Source organism: Rhynchophorus ferrugineus, unplaced genomic scaffold, assembly GCF_030347505.1.
Source record: "Rhynchophorus ferrugineus isolate W39M unplaced genomic scaffold, kcgeb_rfMv2 rfM7, whole genome shotgun sequence".
Classification (NCBI taxonomy): Eukaryota; Metazoa; Arthropoda; class Insecta; order Coleoptera; family Curculionidae; genus Rhynchophorus; species Rhynchophorus ferrugineus.
The window spans coordinates 15,758,673-15,774,007 of record NW_027472586.1 but is presented as its reverse complement, the minus strand read 5'-3'; the positions used below and the strand labels follow the sequence as shown (position 1 = coordinate 15,774,007).

At 32.0% G+C, this 15,335-nt stretch overlaps 1 protein-coding gene across 5 annotated transcripts in view; it reads left to right on the top strand.

The window, feature by feature from the left end:
* Epac (Exchange protein directly activated by cAMP) overlaps positions 1–15,335 on the top strand; it is a 517,502-nt gene that overhangs the window by 375,542 nt on the left and 126,625 nt on the right. For all 5 annotated transcript variants that reach the window (XM_076410278.1, XM_076410279.1, XM_076410281.1 and 2 more), the window contains one exon: positions 11,894–12,077. In XM_076410278.1, coding sequence (XP_076266393.1) covers positions 11,894–12,077 — 184 coding nt within the window. The remainder of the gene's footprint in view (positions 1–11,893; positions 12,078–15,335) is intronic.

Below are 15,335 nucleotides of genomic sequence, written 5' to 3'. Positions count from 1 at the left end.
TCAATATTAGAAAATGGTTTACTTACCCGACACCTGTCTGCAATAGTCATATTTCAATGTTGTCTAGCGCATCGGAATCGTTACTTTTTCATACTGTCAGTTAGGCCTGTTTTTTTTTTTGGAAAGCCATCGTCCTATTACATTGTCTTCAACCAACAACGCCGATACGCTTTTTACGATTTTCTAGAATGCAATTTGACTCTAGAGGCGTTTTTTTATCTATTTTAATTTGGATTCAATTGATGGCAGAATTTCAAACTCCAGAAATAGCTGATATCTCTGTAGGCGAATATGTGGAATGAAATAACAACGTTTATTTTTGGTGAATTTAAGGTTATATTGTTTCTTATATTTTGAGGTACTTTAGTGTCCGTACTAATATGCAGTGCAGCTGCAATACGCTAAATATATTTTCAATAAAAATCGCAGCAAGTGAATATTTAACAGTAAAAATGCTTACCTATCTAACACATTGTACTGGTAATAAAAGGCCTCCATTATCTCGTTCCTATTCGAAGTAACTGATTCCAGACGCTATCAGTTTTTGACTCTTACTGTGTAACGGCTTCGGCATTTTAAACCATTTAAGCGTTAAAACAACGTTTGCCAGTTTATAACCCGTAATTAGAATATTTTGAAGAATTTTGCAGACGTTTGACAAACGGACGACTTTTGCAGGATCATTCGGTTACATATTCGAACTTGTCAAACTGTATTCTATCTCTTTATAAGTAAAATCAAATGAAAAGGAAAATATTGTCTGACTGTAAATATGGTGATGTCAGCAACTAATAGCATTACAAGCTTAAAGTCTAATGGATATAGTACTGCAGATGTCAGTCAACGACAATTGAATAAACTATTAACGCATTGGTACTAAAAAAGATAAGCAATAGCATTTAGTCACACGTCGCAAAAGTTGTTGGGAACACTCAAGAATACAACTAGAATGGAAAGCTCGAAAAGAAATTTCTACCGAACCTGACGTATTGGTCAAATATAGGGCCTCCTGGTTACCACTTTGGATTTGTGGAGCGTAGCTTAGCTGGGAGAGTGAATTGACTACGGAATCAATGGTTATATCGACACGGTACCGTTGTTGTGCAGAAAGTTGGGAGAAACTTTTGGAATTTTTTTTATAACATCTTTTCAATTGGTTCATTTCTCAAGTAAAATAGTTATATAAATTCCTAATATAAATATATGAAATAAATAGTACTTTCATAAACAGAGGTGAGAAAAATACATACAAAATATTTTTAAGATTCGTTTTCTTGAAATATAGAATGTAAAATAGTGAGATCTTACATTATGTTGATAAACTAGAACGGATCCAGCTACTCCATTAATCTCCCTAATAAGTAAAATAAGAATTTCCTTTCTTGATTTTTAATGTACTTTCAGAAAAACAGTCTTTTGTTGGGGAATGAATAAACCCTGTTAAATAATGGTAAACTTCTTGCTGTTATCGTTTAGAAAGCTATCTAACTTTAAATCCATTTTTGATGCCTGTACTTGGTCACTATCAATTTCCGCAAAAACAATAAAATCATCATCTCCTTTACTAGTACTACTACGCTTGTTACTTCCAGGCATTATTTCATGTTTTCTGTAATTCCCCTCCAAGGAAATAATTGCAAGATTTTCAATTATTTGCCTCTCATCTGTTGTGATGTTTTCTGGCAACCAACGCCTTAATGCATTGAAAAAAATGATGGTAGCATGACGCTAATATGGCGCCATTTATTTCAGGTGACATTTTGAAAAACGTACCTAATATTTTTTCTAAGCTCTCCTTTAGTTCTGATTGCAAAAAAATCTAGTTCTTACAGGCACTAGAGTAGGCAGAACTTAGTAATATGCCATAGTAATAATTGTTGCTTCGAATGTAATCCAAAACTGTAGCAGCGGTTTCAATATTTCAACAAACCCCTCCAACTATTCTATTTCTCGTAATAGTCACGTAATTTTCATTTACTTCTCATAAAAATTGTAAAGAGAGTTTTATCTTGTGGGATAGAGATATATTAACTGATGTTCAAAACACTCTTTTCTGACTTCAGCCGATTTGGACTGTAGGATAAATGTATTTATTAATAAGTATTTTATTTATATTTTAATTAAGTATTTTAATTACAAGTAATTCAAATATAGTCCAAGACTTTTTAACCCAATTTGTTCAGTGAACAAGCTAAAGAATCTAAGAGTTAAACGTTTATCAAATAAAAGAGAAATTATATCGATTAAACAGAGATTTATCCAAACTAGTAACATTTTTCTACGCTGCAAAAAATAGATGTCGTATAAAATAGATTCGCAACTATCTAACTAATTATTCCGTCAGATCCTTCCATATTGATTAAACTCCCGTAATTTCATTCTTTAGACCTTCTACCTGCTTCACAACCTTGAAACGGTTCGATATGGGGCGAGATTCTGCCAGGACCTAAACTAATTTTAGGCACGAGAGTTTATTTTGGAAACATCAAAGAAACGAACTGTTATAAAAGAAGCGATAATATAGATAACGGTGTTCAGCTTTGTGTGCGTACGCTTGTTTGTATTATATGCGATCTAAATAAAGGTATATATTTTCTCTTGAACTTGACACTCATACTTTCTCGTATGAGTTAGAATTATTAATTATCATTAGAATTATTATGAAAATATAACTGAAGACAAGAGACAGACATAGACAGACAAGAAAGAGCCTGCCGTCTTGAGGTTTTAGTAAAATTTAGTTTTATGATATTATACATGAAACTGGATTATAAATTTCGATATAAGTAGAATATTAGTCAGTCAATAAATAGATGCTTTCAATATTTTTGAACGTAGTTTTGACGCTTTACTCAAAGTATTTTCCATTGTTGAGGTTTATAAGAGTGTGCTATCTTCTTCACGTAAATGAATGTCCTTATAGGAAGAAAAGTGCTGCTGAGTCAGGCCAGTAGTTCTTGATCTCCATAGGTAAGAGTCGGAATGAGAAACATCTGGTGAAAACGACGAGTGGAGTAGGGCTCTCTATCCATATTTCCTTATCTTTATATAAATATAATTCCTCCGACCATATGTATATCACTGTGTTATCCATATGTTTATTACTTATCCCTAACCCTCAAAAGATGCGTGTATAAATTTGATAGATATTGAATCATTAGTTTGTGAATTATAGCATTTTGAGTAAAGCAACTTTTGTTATTAAAAAAAATTATAAAAAGGAATTTCGCGTGTTGATAAAATATAGGTTTTTGAAGGGAAAAAATACAGTTGAAGCAAAAACTTGGCTTGATTCCGAGTTTCTGGACACTGGTCCAGGAAAATCAACTATCAAGGATTGGTATGCTAAGTTTAGACGTGGTGAAATGAGCACCGAAGACGGTGAACGCAGTGAACGCCCAAAAGAGGCTATTAACGACGAAAACAATTAAAAAATCCACAAAATGATTTTGAATTACTGTAAATTGAAATTGAATGATATAGCAGACACTCTGAAGATCTCAACTGAACGTGTACATCATATCATTCACGAATATTTGGATATAAGAAAGTTCTGTAATAAACCCGAGTTTTGGCATCGATATGCGACAATGGATGAAACATGGCTCCGAGTGGACTGCACATGATGAACTCGCTTCAAAACGTGGGAAAACGCAACAGTCGATAGGCAAGGGTATGGTGTCTGTATTTTGGAATGCGCATGGAATAATTTTCATTAACTACCTTAAGAAAGGAAGGACCATCAACAGCAACTATTACGTAGCGTTATTGGAGCGTTTGTAGGACGAAATCGCTGAAAAAGAGCCGCATTTGAAGAAAAAGAAAGTGCTGCTTCACCGTGCAAGATAATGCACTGTGTTAAAAATCCATGAATTGGGCTTCGAGTTGCTTCCTCATCCACCATATTCTACAAATCTGGCACCCAGCGACTATTTCCTGTTTTCATATCTCAAAAGAATGCTCGCAGGGATGAAATTTTTATCGAATGACGAGGTGATCGACGAATCTGAGGCCTATTTTGAAGCAAAGGAGAAATCGTACTACAGAAATGGTATCGAAAGGTTGGAGGGCTACTATAATCGGTTTATCACACTTGAAGGGAATTATGCTGAATGAAAAAAAAAAGAATTGTTCCAAAAACTTTCTGAATGAAAAAAAAAAGAATTGTTCCAAAAACTTTTGTTTTAGTATGGTACTAAAACTTGTTTTTTATAATATAATTTCAATATAATATCAGAAATGTATTTGATATAGAACATGCTTAAAAATATGTTCAATGCTTTAAAATATTTATAAATGTTCTGTTAATAATTTATAATTTCTTCTATCCTTCCTATCATTTGCTCCTGAATATATTCATTACTTCAAGAATATATTCATACAGTCTACAGCCTTTACTCAAATTTCTCTTCTAAAATATATATTGGAAAATTAATAAATACACCAGACTGATAAAAATAACTTCTTTTCTTAAATTTTTAAATAAATTACAAATAAATTACAAGCCATTTTATAATTGCTAATATTTTTGAATTTAACATTCATTTGATCTCTTGACGCATAAATTAATGTATTTATTATCTGCTATATTCGGTTTGTGCTACGTTAAGAAATACATTTACTAATGAAAATTTCAATGAATCAGAAGTTAATACCAGAAAAATCTTAATAACTTTTGGAATTATCTCTAGGACAGCGATATACTCTCCAGGACCATATCAGTTACTATCAGTCTTTAGAAAGAACAATTTTTCTCAGGTTTTCTCTGTTCAACAGACATCAGACTAATCCAAAAACTTACTCTGGAAATCTAAATATCTTGCAAACAAAGAGGACAGACGATTCTTGTTATTCTCTGAAGTTTGTTTACTTGCTCTAGCTCCTATGTTGGGATGACTTTTTCGTACATGTCGGGTTTTTCCTTTACTGCTGTATATAGCTTCGGATAAAGCAGACACATTAATTTATTCTTTCTATACAAATGTAAAATATAACTTCACGTAATTATATAATTTTTAATAGGTTTTTATCCAAACTTGCCATAACTCTGTCGTAGTTCCAACAATACGGAAATAACCGAAAGTAGTAAAAAACCTATAATATATAATATTTTAACACATACACTGTCTACTTTACACACAAAGTTTTAATATCGTTTAAAATGCAAAATTAAGGGTTTGCTTTTCTATACAAAATTACAAATTACATAAAACAGAAACGACGAATAATCTACAGTATAAGAGTTCGTTCTGGCAGCACATTGGCCAGAGCCTAAAATATTTATTTATATATTTTGTCACCGATCTGATGGCTATTCCTGGTTGCTTGATTTGGTCGTATTTCTTTTCATTTGAATATATTTGTTTGTAGCGTATATTATATAAAAATATTAGGCCTAAAGATTCTTCCTCGATATAAATTTTAACCTTGTCAAATTGCACGTCTGCTGGTGCTCCCGTTTTCTTCAAAAAAAGAGGGGAATTTTCGGTAAGCGTTCGAATGGCGTTGTCTCCTATCACAACAGACCAACATTTTTAAGCGATTCGGCAAAATTTTAAATAGATTTGCTGTAGGCTTTTGGAAATATGGCTTGTGAAAATCTCTTGGTTCAGTTTTTCGCGTAAAAATCTAATAAATGCTATGGCGATGGAATCTTTTGATGATCTTTCCAAATTAAAAATGTGGCTTCAAAAGATTTTAAAAGTTCTCTTTGAAAAGCATTAAAAAAGTGTTGATAAGGAGTTGTCCGAACTTCTTATTATGAAATTCAGACTTGGTTATTAGTAATTTTAAGATAATCACTTTTCAGTTAATTTCGTACAAAACATTATTTTAAAATTAAGACAAATATTGCAGTATATTCATTTACGAGTGTCAACCAATATACATTTAATAGAACCATAGTTAATCTTAGAGTCACATGTCAGGTATGTGTGTTCGTAAACCTGATAAACTTCGTTTAAAACTTTTCGGCAAACTTGCCAACCTGCCATGAACTGCTTAATCAATATAGAAAGTTCTCCCCATTCTCATCGTGCTGGTTTACTCTGCACATAAGTTTGAACGTAAAGTTCAAAAGAGTTTCTTTAAACATTGTAGCGCTCAGGAGAAAGGTGCATTATTGGAAATGGTACGAAGCTGGCGGAGGGCAAAAATCAATCGAAAATATGTCCTAAAACATAAGACAAAAATTTGATGTCTTATAGTAAATGGATCAGGAAAAGTAATCGTTTATTATTTAGAATATCCTAATTTAGGCCAGCCCAGTGGTCATAACTGATAAAGATAACCGAGAAAATTTGCGAGTTGCGTCAAGTCCTATTTTAACAGCAAACGAAATTGTTTCAGGATGAAAATCAATTTGGATGGCCCCGATGGATATAAATAGTACTATCATGATTTAAGAAAATATTATGGGGCTAAGCTAATATTCAAATGGTAAACAACTAAAAAATGCTGTCCACTATAAGTGGAGCAAGTTAGATCAATATTATGTTAAAACCCCATATGAAAAGCTAACGAAGAAACTGATTGAAGTTGTGTAAAATAGGAGGAGATGAAAGAGCTAGTGCTACAGTTTTGTCGTGCCGTTCGAGCGGCATTATTTTACGCGGAACCAACAGCAGCTGTGTCTTTACAATATGTCTTGAATCTACGAGAATCTGCTAGTAAAAACAAAACATATTTTTATTAAGGGTCTTGATGAAACATGTGTAATATGCTAGGTTTTGTCATGAGGGTAATACGAGGCCGAATCAAATATAAAAGGCAATTTTACTATTTAGCTTAGTACGTAATTCAAGAAGATTAGACCATGATCGATCTAGAAGATTCACTGCTCGAGTATTCTTTAGTTTATGAAGAGGGGGAAACCGGTGTGGGTAGCAGCTGTGATCGGTTCTCTCCAGGATACATTGCTCCACAACATCTCCGGATTTCGCGCATATATTGTCTACATTTAAGTTTAAAACAGATTTGGCGCATGCGTATATACAGCTTTATATACTTATTTATATTATAATAATATTATTAAGATGCTAAATAAGTTCAGGAAGAAAATAAAAATGGTAAAATTTTGGAAATAATATATTTTATTTAAAAAATAATAGAATAAAATGAAATAACAAAATAATTTCTATATGCCTTTTTATTTTTATAAAAACACCATATTTAAATAAATTTACATATTTGAACAATTAACAAGAACACCAAAAACCATATAAATAAACATTACCATAAAAAAAACCAAAATCGTTTCACAAACCCCATTAATGAATTGACTTCTTCCAGCTTTCTATTAACATATTGTACATATACTAGTTTAAAATGAATGGATAATTGTACTTAAAAAAAACTTTTAAAGCTCACAGACATCTCAATCAATACATCATTATATTAAAACACAATAATTTATTTATCTATACTCATATAATAATGAATTAATATTATGTCATTAGATTATTAGGTTATCATTGATAGTTTAATATTTTGTTTATTTGATCCAGGTGTACTTTTGTTGGCAAATTTAATTTTTTCAAAGTATCATTGTACACTGTTCTTATATCTTAGCAAAATAACGTTTAATTTCTTCTTCTTTGATTCTTTGAATTTCACATTCCTCGACTTTTACTCTCAATAGCTCTAAAATAAAATTTAAATCATTACTAAAATATATTATATTTAAAATAAGTTTAATTTTTGCCATATTATCACTATTCTTGACGGACAAACCTTATTAATGACTTGACTACTTAAACACAATAAAAAACATTTTCTTACCTGTTCTTGTTATCCTTAAATTTTGGCATATGTTAATACCTATTCCAGGTCATTGAAAATGATGTTATGAATTGGGCAGCTAACACCCACTATGAATAAAATTGATGCTGTTTGGATTTTATAACTTTTAAAAATGTAACCTTACATTCTATACTTGCCATGTTCTTCTATATTTTAAAACCAATGTATATTAGATCACCAAGAATAACACAAGAATTTATTTCTTATTACTATGTAATTATTAATTTAACACAAAATCTAAAAATTCTAGTTTGTTCTGTTGTTTTGATCTGATCGACTGAAGCGATCGACTCGAAAAGAATGGACCGTCATTAGAAACGGAAGACAATAGTTTCATATAATTCATTATTTTCTATGGTTTATTTTATGGAGGAGAGTGCACATGCGCCAAATCCGAAGATGTGGAGTATCCAATGTATTCTGTTCTGTCCGCGGTACAGCCGTGACTGAGGCGCAGTGTGGGGATGCTACGCTGTCTCAGAATCGACTATCTACGTGGGTCAGAGAAGTCAGGGATGCGCGAGAACGCGTCGAAAATGAAAGTCATGATCGGCGCCCACGTACAAGCCTCACAATAGACATCCGTGCTCTTCGAGAGCTTATTGAAAGTGTCGTTCAATCCATCGTCCCGCTGGGTTCTAAGATTATTGACCGAGAATCCAAAACAGGTCATGTTGGAGATCAAAGAAAAACATCTGAATCGATTTCACGAAAAAGGGGAGTTTTTTGGGGTGTATCATTATACACCCGAATCAAAAATGGCGAGCAATGAGTGGCAAAGAAAGGATGAAGGTCCCTCTGCTGGAAAAGTGCTTGCAACTATTTTCTTTGACTGAAGGGGAGTTTTACTTATTGATTTTCAGTGAATGCAATTATTAATACAAAATTGCAGTTTATTTGATTCCAACACGTAGAATTCGCTAATAGCATACTTTTTATTTGCTATGTATACAACCACTCTATAACAGGCTATCGTCTCATTTTTAGTTTAAAACGTTTTTAACCTATTTATTTGTTTACAGCATTAACAATGCAACGTATGCATTATAGAATATATGAAGCGTGAAACATATCATTCGCCTTCACAAATGAATCGATGCTTTCAGCAAATTTCGCCTTGCTACTTGAAGACAACTTACTATATTCCCAACATATCGACTTTAATACATTACAAATTATTACAGATGCGAAAGAGTTTCGTTTATATTAAAATAGTATTGGATTAACAATATTGTCTGTGTCGTCTATTCAGCCAGTCGTCACTTCTTTCCACTGAAATAGAATAGTTAGTAATAATATTTTTCCATTAACTGGGGTAAATTCCGGGGGATCATAGAACCTTTCGAAATCATTTAGTTAGCCTGAATGAAATTACTCATGAAGAAAAGAAAGCAGGTTGGCGCTAGATTGGCAATCGTTTCACAGTTACACAGTGTATAGCCAGTATATCGCGTCATCTAAATTAATGACGTCAAAACGTTTCAATGTTACTTTGACATACAACAAAATTTTAACCTTAATAAGATAATGGAACAAATATAATGTTGTCGAATAAATTTATTTGAACATTATAGTACATGTAATACATATATTATCGAAGGTCTTAAAATATAATTAAATATACAGTAACACTAGTTAGTAGGTTGAGGTTGTGTTTTATTATATTTACATTTAACGCTTTTCCACACCACCTATGATATAGAGTTCAAGGAGGTTCAAGGAATCCCCAGAGGCCCTATCCACATAACTAACAGTTTACTTTTATTAGAGAGCATATTTACCTTTTACATTCAGTTCTTGTTTCTTTCGTTGCAGTGTTTCCTTTTCAGGTGATTTTGATGACACAGAATTTCTCCTCAGTTTCTTTTGTTACTATTTATGGATATCTTTCTTGAAAAAAAACTAGATTTAATCACTTTATTCTTCCTTACATCATAATATCACATCCAGGAACCTTTATTCGGTCACTGTCAGTAGCTGTTAGCTTGCAAGTAGCTATTCAATAACTAAGCCGTTAATTGCCGATGTATCTAGTGCTCGTTGTCCAATATATGTAACACGACTAAACAGCATTAATCAATTTCTTCTTCAATATGTCTGATGGAGCTCATTCAAATTAAAGTTGTTATTGTATTTGTATGTATATGACCATGTGTATATCATTTCCTGTTTATATATTCTTCTCGACCTGCATATTGTAACTATTGAAACATTTTTTTTTCATACCCCATACCCGATCAATTAGGTTGAACAGTCAGTCATAAGGAGGAAGATGTAATACTGTGTGACCCTATTGTTCGACCATTTCATCTGCCGTATACTAATTTATATTTACCGCGTAACAATTTCAAATAGTCCAGTCTTTAGTATAGTTTCCTCATTTTTTTTTAAATTATTTTTTGCAAGGCTTTCCTTAATTACAGCCTTTATCTATATAGTTATTGGGATCTTTTCCACCAGTGTACTATGGTATGATTGTACTATCCATATCAATAACTGGTGGTTCCTCCAAGTAATTTATCTGCTAATTTTCAAACCAGAGCAAAAACATGTTATAGTTTATTTCTTCAGGGTAGTCGCACTTGCAGCAAAACGCTAACTCTGCGCCAGGAATAAAACCTATTTCTAGCATGAAGAATGTTATATCTGCAATGAATTATTTATAAATATTATGGCTAACAAAACATAGTCGAATGTTATTGAGTGACCAAATGTCCCATTTTGACATATTCATGCTTGAAATAAAAAGTCGTCCCTGATATTATTATAAGCTCTCAAAAATTGTAATATTCTAAAAACAATGTCTGAACGCTCTATTTGACCTCTTCGCGGGTTATCTTTACACCATTTAAATTCCTTGTTTACACATCTCTAAATTTTCTATGGATACTTTCCAGAGTAATAATTTCCTCCAAAATAATTGTTTTAAATTATATTTATATTGAAAAAAGTACTCATCATTATCACTAATGCTTTGAAGAATTCTGCAGACATTTGAAAACCGGAAGACTTTTGCAGGCTGTTTGGATTGCATTTTCGTACGTATAGGACAGATCACTTTTTAAGATCACAGATCACACTTTAACTAGAATAAAATGAGAAAGAAAATATTGTCTGATTTTAAAACCTAATTTAGAAATTGCCATAACCTTAAACATCTTGATGACATGAGTTCACTGTTATTTTTGAAGACACTATAGTTTAGTGACATTCGGGCAAAATTATGGCAAGTCACAATTTAATGTCACCAAATATGGTTAAAAGTAGCCATGAACTCCTAGAAGAGAAGAAAGATCCATAGCTTGAAATATTCCCCTAATCCATTGATTCTTAGCACAAACATCGCACTTTAGGTTGTAAGACTACCAAAGCCGGACTGAAGTAGACTAACATAGTCTACTGGTATTTGGCCAAAAGCGTGCAGTTAACCAACAGTTGAAAAAAATTCCATATAGGCTATATCATGAAAATTTGTGTAAAAATAGTATAACACAGAACAAACCCATTCAAACCGACGTACAGCTATATTCCCCGATATCTTTACTAAAACTGTAAGCTGTCTTGGGACAACGTATATCCCCATCATATCCCTTTGTTCGGGTTTTCAGAAGGGAGGCGTTAAATAACGCGCCTAATAAGGCACTAAGAAATTGGTGTGACGTAATGTGACCTGGTCTATTTATATTATAAAGGTTTCACCTAAATTAGGATTGTATTTTCTGTGCACTTATTTCAACAAATCGTCACTTCTTTAGCTTAAAATAAGATAGTAATATGTTCAAATAAAATTAGTGTTACACGTTTCATGACTTAAAGTATATCACTGTTACATGGTTTGTTTAGACAGCTCATTTTCATGAAAACATAATTGGAGTCAATTCCTCAAAAGTCACATTATTTATCACGTATAATAGAAATTCAACCATAAAGGCAGAATGCAGTGATAAGTAATAATACAAATAATACTTTTAAACGTATTAATGAAGTCGAATTTACAAATTATTTCTTCATAATTAATTCTATATCGATTTCAGTACAATACAAAAGGGAAAGTAGCCGAAATTACTTATTGAAAATAAACTTTTGTTTACAGTTAGCAAGGAGCAACCCTTCAAGGACAAATGTTTCCTGTATAGGTTTTGGCAGGACGAGGAAGGGTCGACGGTGCTGCCGCCGCCGGAAGACGTGGCCACGGCGGAAGACCAACTGCTCGACAATCTGGGCACGCTGATAAATCGTGGACCCGACGCGCATTTACGAATGATTCTCAGGAAGCAGTAAGTAAACTATTGTATTTCTCCGGATTACCAACGATTAATACGATATCTAAACGGGTAATTCCTAGGGTTAAACGATCACTTCTATTATCCCCGGTCATAATTAATATTACACAATAAACTACTAAAATATAGGTGCGACTGGTTTTGTGTTAAAAATATATTTGTCAATAATTAGTACGACATTTCATTTGTTAGATATTATGAATAAAATAAAATACTCGAGCAGGTATATTAAAACTATTCTTTAATTAATTACAACAAAGTAAATATGAACAATATAATGAGACAATGGATAATAATAATTGCGATACAATAAACACGTGAACATTAAGAGAAATACGTTTATTACTAGAGATATGTAATCTGTACGAAGTGGTACCGCGGAGTATGTCCTGCACATTCTAAAAGCGTCCTTTTGTAATCCACGCCAAGGGTGAAAAAGGTGTAATGTCATTCGGTTTTTACATATTCCCATTTTTTTTTTATCTCCCCACCGTCCTTGTATTTTCTCTTTCCCGCCCTTCCATTTCTACATTCTATGACCACTTCTGCCAATCTATTACCAATTTATGATATATTTTTTTAATTTCGGTCCTTTTCTCCATCTTCTCTCGCTCTTCTTCTTATTTTTCCCTTAATATGTCTATCCTCTTTCAACATATTATATTACAGTATATTATTTCCCTTATTTTAGCCATTTTATTCTTATTTTTTATAATTAATTTTCGTTTTCGTTTTTATTTTTTTATTCAATTCAACCTGTCTTTTCTTTCAGTTTTTCTCATATATTTCAGTGGTTTTCTTTCTTTATAACACGCCTTTGTATAATCACATTCTCTATGCATGTTATCAATTCCAATTAATCCATTAATAATCAATTATTAATTCACTTCATTTCATTCTTAATTTTATTATTCTCAGTATTTCATTTTTTTTGTTTATTTGTATTATCTTGTTCACTCTTCGATATATTATTTTTGTACCTCCGTTATTTCCTTCAACTCTTAAAAGATTCAACAGTAAGCAATTCAACAATGAGCATCTCCAGTTTCTCTTCCTTTCAACATTTGGGCTTCGTTTCGGTTTTACACTATTTGTGAATGTACTTCCTCACTCTCTGGTTGATTTTTTGCCAGTTTTATAATTTTTTTTTTTTTCGTATTGTTAGGGTCAGCTTTTTCGCGATACAAAAGGAATTTTATCTCCAACTGTGATAAAATAATAAACTGATTCTTTGTACTTTCATTCTCTGTACCAATTGGAAGTAACATTTCGTGAAAAAAATAGTTTACATACAAGTTCACCGTCAACACACAATACTCTGGGCATACATAAAATACTCGAGCGGGTATATTAAAACTATTCTTTAATTAATTACAACAAAGCAAATATGAACAATATAATGAGACAATTGATAATAATAATTGCGATACAATAAACACGTGAACATTAAGAGAAATACGTTTATTACTAGAGATATGTAATCTGTACGAAGTGGTACCGTGGAGTATGTCCTGCACATTCTAAAAGCGTCCTTTTGTAATCCACACCAAGGGTGAAAAAGGTGTAATATCATTCGGTTTTTACATATTCCCATTTTTTTAAATTTTTATCTCCCCACCGTCCTTGTATTTTTTCTTTCCCGTCCTTCCATTTCTACTTTCTATGACCACTTCTGCCAATCTATTACCAATTTATGATATTTTTTAAAAAATTTCGGCGCTTTTCTCCGTCTTCTCTAGCTCTTCTTCTTATTTTTTCCTGAATGTGTCTATCCTCTTTCAACATATTATATTACAGTATATTATTTCCCTTATTTTTTTTACCTTTTATTCTTTTTATTCTTATTTTTTATAATTAATTTTCGTTTTCGTTTTTATTTTTTTATTCAATTCAACCTATCTTTTCTTTCAGTTTTTCTCATATATTTTAGTGGTTTTCTTTCTTTATAACACGCCTTTGCATAATCACATTCTCTATGCATGTTATCAAATCCAATTAATCCATTAATTATTAATTATTAATTCACTTCTTTTCATTCTTAATTTTATAATTCTCAGTATTTAATTTTTTTGTTCATTTGTATTATCTTGTTCACTTCTTCGATATATTATTTTTGTACCTCCGTTATTTCCTTCAACTCTTAAAAGATTCAACAGTAGCAATGAGCATCTCCAGTTTCTCTTCCCTTCAACATTTGGTCTTCGTTTTGGTTTTACACTATTTGTGAATGTACTTCTACACTCTCTGGTTGATTTTTTACCAGTTTTATAATTATTGTTATTCAGACCCTCATTGCGACAATATCCTTGCCTTAGACACTGTAATATTAAAATACCACTGCTATATTTGTTCTTATTGGATTTATAATAGGTGGTGTATCACACTTCCGGTGTTACCAACACTATATATAACAGATACTGTTTAATAATAAAAGAAAATATAAATTGGCTTCTTAATTATTCGTAATCTTGGTAAATGTTTCTTAGTGTTGGAGCTGTATTAATTGAGTGACATCATGGATCTATGGCGATTTATGAAAAAGAACAAGTGAACCTCCCTATCCTGAGGATGCCATCGGTTGCGATTATACAATATCACTTACCTTTAATTAATCCGGAATATAAAATCATCTCAAATACAAAACAAATGTTATCCTGTATAAAACAAGTATTTTATGCGAATTTCTGTATCCAATGAATACAAGCATTTTCCCGCTAGAATTATTTGACGCATAATATAAACTTGTTAGGTTGAACGCATCTAAAATAGATAGAAAATAGAAATTGTATGAAACTATATTGTATATTAAAAATGAATATATTTTCAGCTACAAATCGGAATCAATTGTTTTTCCGTTTGCATCAATGCGATTTCCAAATGGATATCATGTAGTTTGGAGACGGGAGAGTCTAAAATGCCATAGTCATTAATTTCTGTTGAATATACTTAACAAAATGAAGTTATTTTGACAAAGACAGTAGCAACAACAAAGAATAACCAATAGGACCTCCCATTCCTTAGCAAGAATAATAAGACATGTTATAATTCATTCTATTTATTGTCCCATTAAATCTCTATTTTATTAGAGGCCACCCATCAGAGACGAAGCATTTGTTACGTTTTTTCTAACGGTTTGGTGCTCCTCTACAAATCTGATATGGTTTATAGCTCAGAGCCAAGCGATTTTTAGGGTTATAAAGGCTAAAAAAGCTTTAGCTTTCAGCTAAAGCTAATAAAGCTTAAATTCGCCCA